Genomic DNA, 9,392 nt, shown 5'->3' on the forward strand with positions numbered 1-9,392 from the left:
TCAACTTATGTTATCAAAGTTGGTATAGTACATGATTGTATTGTCTTTTCCATTTAAGTTCAATAAGAAAGTAGCACAGTAAACTTGAAGCAAGACAACATTCTATAATAAATATCAAAGCTAACAACAATGGTAAAAAATGTAAAACTGTCATTGAGCTAAACAAGTAAATAAATTACAAATAGAAATTTGTTCTAAACTACTAACCCACTTCTAGAATATTTTGTTAGGTAACATGGCATTGAGTTAGCATCAATATTTGAGAACAGACCTCCCATTTAATTCTATTAATTCTTAAGAATCTGATCTTCTAATTCCCTTGTGTGCGTACATGTACGCAACGAATAACCTCTAATAGGGACATCAATATGGATAGGAGTTGGATGCGGGAAAGTACTCGATGTTCAGAGCGATTTCAAAAAGGTGTGGAAGAATTCATGGGAATGGCAGTTAAATCAGTTGATTCACATGATATGACAAAGTGTCCATGCCGTGATTGTGCAAATCGATATTATTCTCATATTAGCGAGGTGAAGGGTCACTTGTATATGAATGGATTTACTCCGACGTACACTAGATGGATATTTCACTGGGAAGAAGATCATTTTAGGGAAAACACTTCTACAAACATGCACACACATACAAGTGAAATGATGGAGGAGGTTGATGCAGTTGAAGAATTGTTAGACGATGTATGTATGGGGACATTTGTTGATGCTAACATCGGAGAATCCTCTACTTCACAGGGCCCCACAACTGATGATCACGAACAAACAAGCTCCTTCTACCAATTTTGGGAAGATGGTTTACGAGAACTTTATCCAGGCTGCAAGAAATTTACACAAATTGCTTTTGTACTGAAGATGCTTCATATAAAGGCGTTCTGCAACATGAGTAACAAGGCGCTTGATATGATGATTGACTTGATAAAGATGGCCCTCCCAGATGGAGAGACATTGCCACGCTCGTATAGAGAAGCAATACAGTTTAGGCGACACGTGGGATTCGGTTACGATAAGATACACACATGCAAGAATGGTTGTGTGCTTTTTTGGAAAGAACATGCAGACAAAGTGGTATGCCCAAAGTGCAACAATTCAAGATGGATTGATGGCAAAGGCAAAAAAAGTAATATTCCTCAAAAGGTCTTATGGTATTTCCCAATAAAATCAAGGTTACAACGGTTGTTTATGACAAAAGAAATGGCCAAGGAAATGCGGTGGCACAAAGAAGGTCGAGAAGATGATGGCAATACTCTCAGACACCCTGCCGATTCTATTGTATGGAAAGAGTTTGATAAAAGACATGAGTGGTTTGCAAGTGATTCCCGTAATGTGCGGCTTGGTTTAGCAAGTGATGGTTTCAACCCATATGGTAATATGAGCACAACAACATATAGCATATGGGCAGTAATGTTAACGGTGTATAATCTCCCTCCGTGGATGTGTATGAAGAGTCCAAATTTAATGTTGTCCCTTATTATCCCCGGGCCTTCAGATCCCGGAAAGAATCTTGATGTATATTTGCGCCCATTGGTTGATGACTTGAAAGATTTATGGAATGAAGGCATACGCGTGTACGATGCATCAAAGAAAGAGACATTTCAATTGCATGCGACATTACTATGGACTATAAATGATTTTCCCGCATATGGAAAATTATCTGGGTGGTCTACAAATGGAAATCTTGCATGTCCAGTATGTAATAAGGATACATCGTTCAGGTATTTGAAGTATGGGCATAAGGTGTGCTTCATGTGTCATCGTCGGTGGCTTCCTCAAGAGCATCCATGGCGCAAAAGAGGAGATTTGTTCGATGGTACAGAGGAGCATAGATTGGTACCTGAAGAATTGTCTGCAAGTCAATTGTTGAAACAGCTAAGGGATGCTGAGGGTTTACAATTTCGAAAAACAAGCGGGAGAAAGAGAAAGTACACAGATGTTGTGTTGAATTGGAAGAAGAGAAGTATTTTCTTTGAGTTGCCTTACTGGTCAAGTTTGAAAGTACGTCACAATTTAGATGTAATGCATATTGAGAAGAACATATGTGAAAGTATCTTAGGTACATTGATGAATATTGATGGGAAGACCAAGGATACAGTCAAGGCACGAAGAGATTTACAATTGATGGGTATACATAAAGAATTGCATGTGCAGCCAAATGGTGAAACTTATAGGATGCCACTTGCGAAGTACACATTGACAAGAGATGAGAAGAAGAGTTTATGTGAGTGGTTGTCAGGTGTTAAATTTCCTGACGGGTATGCATCTAACATTGGTCGATATGTGAACAAGCTTCCTAGTAAAATTTCGGGTATGAAAAGCCACGATTGTCATGTCTTCTTACAGCGCTTGCTTCCTGTTGCAATTAGAAATTTCTCTACGTCGAAAATACGAACAACATTGACCGAGTTGAGTACCTTTTTTACGCAGTTATGTGCACGGACGTTGAAAGTTGATATCCTGAAACAAATGAAAGTTGACATTGTAATAATTTTATGCAAAATGGAAAAAATATTTCCGCCAGCTTTTTTTGATGTTATGATCTATCTAGCGCTTCATTTACCTCGGGAGGCCGAGCTTGCCGGTCGTGTACAAAACCGTTGGATGTATCCGTTCGAAAGAGAACTTGGAAGATATAAGAAGTGGACGCGTAACAAAGCGCGTCCAGAGGGGTCTATTGCCGAGTGTTACCTAGTTGAGGAGAGCTTGACCTTCTGTTCCAGGTATCTTCGGGGGATTGAGACAAGATGGAATCGTGAACGGAGAAATGTTGACGTTGAGGAAGTAGAAATGAGCCAGCGCTTGGATGTATTCTCCCAACGAGTTCGGCCGTTAGGAGCAGCTAAATTAGTAACACTGGATGCTAATGATTTTGGTAGGGCACGATGGTATGTGCTTACCAACTGTAACGAAACGGCCTCATATTTGGAGTAAGTTTAGTAATGGTCTTTGTGTTTTACCTGTTACGACATGTTATAATTTTAGCGTTGATGATCATTTATGAATACGTTTATTTTCCATGCAGTGAACATTATAATATGATCAAAAGAGAAGGCGGCCGTGACATTGATAAAAAGCATGAGGCTAACTTTGAACGTTGGTTCCATAAACGTTTATACAATAGTGGGTGTACTGCAGACAATGGCTCAAAACAATTATATGATCTTGCATGCGGGCCTGATCGTCATGTTAGATCGTACAGAGGTTGCATCGTGAATGGGGTTAGGTACCACACGAAAGAATGTGCAGAAACTCGTACTACCCAGAACAGTGGTGTTTCTGTTTCAGGTGAGGACGAAACCTCAATAACTGAGTATTATGGTGAGTTAAAAAATATTCTAGAGTTACGTTACCCTGGCCAAAATCTCGTGTACTTGTTTGAGTGCGATTGGTGGGACACTGGGAGTGCAACAGGAGTACAAATGGACCAAGGCTTCACGATTGTTAATACTTCTCGTACATGGTGTGAATCCGACCCGTTCATCTTAGCATGTCAAGCTTCGCAAGTGTTTTACTTGGATGATCCCAAATTGGGTGGTAATTGGAAAGTGGTGCAGAAGTGGATCAATAGGGACATCTATGATATTCCAACAGTACAAAAGGGAGATAATACAGAAGATGACGAAAGACTCAGTGATGACGTATACCAGGAAGGTGAATGTGTTGGGGGTAATATGGTCTTTGTTGATGAAGCAAATGTTGAAGCCTCCACTCAATTACGTAGAGATGATGCGACAATAGCAATTGATGAATTATATATTCAACTTGATGCAAGCATGTTTGCCAACGATAACTTGCCGAACGAGGACTATGATACAAACTTTGATGAGGAAGAGGAGTTATGTAGCGACAACGATATAGACTCTGAACACGAAGAGGACTCTGAACACGAACAATCATCTTCAAGTAACAGTGATACAGATTCTGAATATGAACCTGATGATGATATGTGTTGAACATAAGCTCACATTTGGTGTAAGTACAAAGTGTATTAGCATATTTAATGAAGTTGATGCTCTCTCTCTCTCTCTATATATATATATATATATACATGTATTGTGGTGTTTGTTTTTTTTTTTTACTAGCATAATTATTGTATGTTTGTCAAAAATGTTTGTTTTTTTTTTACTAGCATAATTATTGTATGTTTGTCAAAAATATTGAACATACTATATGGTTATAATTTGACTAATATAATTTTTTCGTTTTTGAGTTGTTTGCAGATTGATCATAACAATGACAACAACAGGACGTAAACGTGTTCCAGCAGCACGAGGCCGAGGCCAAGGGCAAGGTCGAGGCCTTATTGACGAGCATGAGAGTCCGACTCCCAATTCTGGGTTTGGTGATACAGATATGCAAATGGCGCCCTCGCCCCCCCTCCTCCTCGAGTCAGTGGATAGGCATCCTTCGCACGAGTCTAATGATCCTATTCACTCAGTGGCAGGATTGGATTCACAGGGAGGCGCCCCTATTGCATCTTGTAAGTTTATGAATTATATGTTTATGAAATGTTATTTTTCTATTATTTTGGTTTGCTATAGACATTTCACAATATAACTTACTACGTTACCATGTTTTGCGTAACAGCTACTACGTTTGTCAGAAGTGTAAGGGGTAAGGCGAAGTGTAAGAAGTTGAGTGAGCACGTACTTAAGAATGGTCCCTTAGTGCTAAACATCCCAAATAGACACCGGGCACCTGTAGGCGATAATGCATCATGGTTTGCAAGCAAGATTGGAGAAATTATTCGTAACATGTGCGAACTCCATCACGGTGAATGGAAAAAGGTCCCAGTTGAGGAAAAGAGCAAGTTATTATTTCATGTTCAGGTATGAATATCAATGTAATGTTTATGAATATGTTTTGTATGAAAAAATAATGTGACACATTTTTTACCATTGTTTTCTTATCTATTATGTATCAGTCAAATTTCGCACTGAATATGGAACGATACGAGCACGTCAAAGCTGTTGAAAATAAATTGGGTCGTGCATATGCTAGGATTCGTTCGAACTTGTATAGAGACCACTACAAAAAATATTTTGAAGGCATTGATAAAGACGATGATGAGGGGATTGCCAAGGCTAAGGCTATTGGGAGGGAAAATGTGCCAGCAGGATATGGTCCTGAACAGTGGAACCTAATATGCGACTCATTTGATGACGATAAATGGAAAGTAAATATATATTATTATACTGATTAGAAAATTCAGATTGATATAATTTGCATGCACTTGAGGACATTTTATGAATAATTGTTTTTTTTTTCTCCAAATTTTATAGAAAAAGTCTGCACGAAATATAAAAAACAGAAGCAAATTGGAAACAAATCACACAGCTGGCACGTGTTCATTTGTTAACGTCATTTACAAAATGGTAAGTGTCTCTTTTTTATAATTTAATTAAAGTAACATTATTTAGTGTAAACTTTGATTATATGTATTATGTGTAGGAACAAGAAACAAAAGTGAAGCCCAATCCTGTTGAACTATATGAGGCTACCCATACAAGAAAAAATGATAAAGAGTTTGTGAACGACAAATGCAAAACTCTATATGTAAGTAAATGTTTACGCTCCGATCATTAAGTTGATTAGTGAAGTACATGAATAGTAAACTTGCATGAAGTATATATTAAACTAAAGCCAACTATGACTTGTGCAGCTTCAGATGCAAGAATTAACAACCAGTGAGGCCTTAGAGGAAGGCAGTGTGGAGGGGACAAGTGTCGAGGACCGAATGCAAGAAATAGTCACACAAGTGCTAGGGGGCCGACGATCTGGTCACGTTAGAGGAATGGGATGCGGTCTTATTCCTACCCCTTTAAGTACTTCATCTCAAGCGTTCACCCACTTCGACAACCATGACGAGTGTAGGAAAAGACAAGAAGATACTCAAAGCGAGCTTCAACAGACTAGAATCGAACTTCATCAGTATAGGGAGAATTTGCAAGCCAACGTTGAGGAAACCAACAAATTGAAAGCCACTGTTGAGTTCTTAATGTCACGTATTGGAGGGTTAGTGAAACTATATCTATGCATTAATTTTACAAAAACACACATACTAAGTAATCGTTAAAAAGCTTATTAATCATTATATGAAATTCTATTCTTCTTAGGTCTGGAGGGAGCTTGCTTGGAGGTGCATCAAGTGAAGCCAACAATTGAGGGAGCTTTGGAATAACCATTTATTTATGATGTACTTTTTGATACCATGTATTTCAGATATATTTTTTTGATACTATGTATTTGGATAGTTGTTGGTACTTTCTATTTGCTATTGTGTATTTGAGTATTTGTTGATCGTGATCTGTTTGGTAATGTATATTTGTTGGTACTTTTTATTTGGTTTATATTTTGTTAAGATATTCGCAAAATTTTTGGTTCACGAACTTTTGAGTTAGTAAATCTCCCTTGACATGTTTATCAAGGTTAAAGAGCTTTGAGTAAACAATGCAAGGGAGTAATAATATCTTTCTAAATTTTATTTTTAAGTGTATGCAGGATGATAAGAGTACAAGAAAGTTAAACCACCCAAGCAGGTTCTTACTTTAATATGTTTCATGAACAAACACATTTTTAGTATTTCTTTCTCTATCATGTTGGGTTTCATTCTTATTGTCTTGATATCATATATTGGTTCATTGTGGTAGATTACTCAAATTGCTTATGAGGATGAATTGGCAAGGAAGAGGATGCAGATAAGTATTTTATTTTGGGTTTTGGAATTTTCCTGACCATAGATTGTAAAACATATATTTAATAGTTTTCTCCCTTGGCAGGTTTGGTTCATGGGGCAGTTCTCACATATTTTTGATGATTTTGATGAGGTTAGTCATTTTGAGTTACGTTGCTTGTGAGCATTTAGATTAGTTTGAAGATTGTTGTCTGATGTGGTGAAGTAGTGTTAATGCATAGTACTCTTCTCTAAAAGGTGTTAAACTTTGCCAATATTTGTGGTTTTCGGCTTCTGTTTCCAATGATAGGTGTCGTTTTGTAGTTTTAAGCCATTATTCATGATATGTTTGCCCTTTATATTATATCATTTTCATAATTATAGGATAAAGAGGTATAAGATGTGTTAGTTGTGGTGAATGAATGGGAGAGTGGTTGATGGGTTTGTTTTGTTTTGGTGATTGATAGCGTCGAGAAGGAACGAAGCGGCGGGGTGGCTGAGGAAGATGGTGGGAGTAGTGGGGGCGAAGGATTTGCCGGCGGAGCCGTTGGAGCAGGAGTTACGGCTAGGATTGAGAGGTGGGATCATTCTCTGCAATGTGCTCAACAAGGTTTACTCTGGAGCTGTGCCCAAGGTTAGCCTTTTCCTCATCCTTATCTTCATTTAAATTCTGTGTCTTTTTTGTTTTTTCAATTTGGGATGTTTAAGCAGTAGTTTGATTTCTTTTTAGGTGGTGGAAAGTCCATGTGATTCTGCTTTGGTTCTTGATGGGGCCGCATTGTCCGCATTTGGCTGCTGTATTTTATGCACAGAAAAGGAAATATTCTGATAAGTTAGGACCTCAATGGAGCAAGGAGGAGCTTGAGCATTTTTATCAAGCCTATTGGAAATATGGAAAAGACTGGAAGAAGGTATGCCTTTATTTGACGTTGTGTTTTATTTACTCTTTTGGGATTTACTTAATTAGCCATAATTGGTTGTCTTTCATTATATAAGCAGCTTCTAATTTTTGTGGTGTAACTTGATATCTAATTTGGTTATGCATACATATGCAAACATTTTTCATGCTTTCTCCCTATAATACTGTTTACAATAAAATTTTCTGTTCTAATGAGGCAATTTATAACGTGCTCCAGTTTTGTTTTTGGTCTCTTTTCTATTATTGACTTCTGTGCATATCCAGGTGGCTACTGTAGTACATAACAGATCCGTTGAGATGGTGGAGGCTCTCTACATTACAAACTGGGTTGGTAGCGTCCATTACTGTTAGATTGATTTATAACTAGAATCCGTAAAAAACAAAGCTTTCTGCAATTTAGGAGTATTATGGCAATTATACCAACAGTTCTGTATGTGACTCTACCTTTTCCTTTCCTTGCATAAGCAGTGAATATTCTTCTTTTCATGCAAGCTAATTTTTAAAATTAATCACTATTTTCACCTTTCTTGTATAATCTATTGCGCTTTATTTTAATGTAATTGATTTGCATGAACTAATGATCAGGGTATGACCTGGTTTAATATTTCTTTTGTTTTTTTCTTAATACTTGTCACTGCTTTGTCTTGAACGCGTTCTTATAGATTTGAATAAGGGTCATAGTGCTCATTTACTTCTATTAATTGCAAGCTGGAGGATTGAATCTACTAAACCTCTTGGCAGAAAATAGTTTCTTTTGCATCCCAGTTATTAGATAGTTTGAAGCGGGTTTGTCATTCAGTTAATAATTTCTTCTAGTTTCAGTAGTTAGTTATGGTGAGATTCTTGATAACTAAAGTTAATAAATTTGTATGAAATTTGATCTTAAATTCAGAAATGAAACTGGTTTGCATATGTAAGTAATTTGGTTCCCTGGGTCTGGGTCTGCGATCGATCGCAACATCTTAAACACCTTCTAGTACTGCGATTGATCGCACACGATTGTGCGATCGATCGCAAAATCTCAAACACCTTCTGGTACTGCGATCGATCGCACACGATTGTGCGATCGATCGTAAAATCTCGAACACCTTTTGGTACTGCGATCGATCGCATATTATTTTTTTAAAAATTTTTTTAGGACCATTAGGGTCCACTTTGTGGACGCTAATAGTTAACTATTAGCGTCCACTTTAAGTCGACGCTAATGGTTAACCATTAACGTCGACTATGGCTTCCTTTTACATCACCTTTAGGGTCAAAAAATTGTGACTTTTAGGGTCCATAAAGTGGACGCTAAAAGTTATCATTAGGGTCCACCCTAAGTGGACGCTGATAGATAATTTTTTATTTTTATTTTTTAGGACCATTAGGGTCCACTTTATGGACGCTAATGGTTAACTATTAGCGTCCACTTTTATTTGGACGCTTATAGTTAATTTTTTTTTTAATTTTTTTAGGACCATTAGGGTCCACTTTGTGGACGCTAATAGTTAACTATTAGCGTCCACTTTAAGTCGATGCTAATGGTTAACCATTAGCGTCGACTATGACTTTCTTTTACATCACTTTTAGGGTCAAAAAATGTGACTTTTAGGGTCGATAAAGTGAACGCTAAAAGTTATCATTAGGGTCGACTTGAAGTGGACGCTGATGATCACACGTATGAGCATTAGGGTCGGACTATTAGCGTCGACACCTTTAGGGTCCAAAAGTCGACGTTGTTGGCAACAGCGTCCACTTTAGGACTTTTAGGGTCGACTTAGAGTCGCCCCTAAAGACCTAAATTCTTGTAGTG

General features: G+C 37.6%; 2 protein-coding genes across 2 annotated transcripts; both read left to right on the plus strand.

The window, feature by feature from the left end:
* The first annotated feature begins 5,528 nt into the window (after nt 1-5,528).
* LOC132164154 (uncharacterized) lies at nt 5,529-6,190 on the plus strand. Its single transcript, XM_059574588.1, has 3 exons — nt 5,529-5,561; nt 5,668-6,020; nt 6,122-6,190. Exons 2-3 carry the CDS (start codon nt 5,674-5,676, stop codon nt 6,168-6,170), a joined length of 396 nt encoding a protein of 131 aa, XP_059430571.1. The 5' UTR covers nt 5,529-5,561; nt 5,668-5,673; the 3' UTR covers nt 6,171-6,190.
* Nucleotides 6,191-7,149: 959 nt separating this feature from the next.
* On the plus strand, nt 7,150-7,577 carry LOC132164155 (kinesin-like protein KIN-14I). Its single transcript, XM_059574589.1, has 2 exons — nt 7,150-7,312; nt 7,409-7,577. Exons 1-2 carry the CDS (start codon nt 7,184-7,186, stop codon nt 7,505-7,507), a joined length of 228 nt encoding a protein of 75 aa, XP_059430572.1. The 5' UTR covers nt 7,150-7,183; the 3' UTR covers nt 7,508-7,577.
* The last annotated feature ends 1,815 nt before the right edge of the window (nt 7,578-9,392 follow it).

Source organism: Corylus avellana, chromosome ca10 (assembly GCF_901000735.1).
Source record: "Corylus avellana chromosome ca10, CavTom2PMs-1.0".
Classification (NCBI taxonomy): domain Eukaryota; kingdom Viridiplantae; phylum Streptophyta; class Magnoliopsida; order Fagales; family Betulaceae; genus Corylus; species Corylus avellana.

Excerpts from the sequence above, each read along its gene's own strand:
- LOC132164155 (XM_059574589.1), top strand. The coding sequence starts at position 7,184 with ATGGTGGGAGTAGTGGGGGCGAAGGATTTGCCGGCGGAGCCGTTGGAG. Across the intron at positions 7,313-7,408 it reads ACTCTGGAGCTGTGCCCAAG|GTGGTGGAAAGTCCATGTGA; the intron begins GTTAGCCTTTTC and ends ATTTCTTTTTAG.
- LOC132164154 (XM_059574588.1), top strand. The coding sequence starts at position 5,674 with ATGCAAGAATTAACAACCAGTGAGGCCTTAGAGGAAGGCAGTGTGGAG. Across the intron at positions 6,021-6,121 it reads TTAATGTCACGTATTGGAGG|GTCTGGAGGGAGCTTGCTTG; the intron begins GTTAGTGAAACT and ends TATTCTTCTTAG.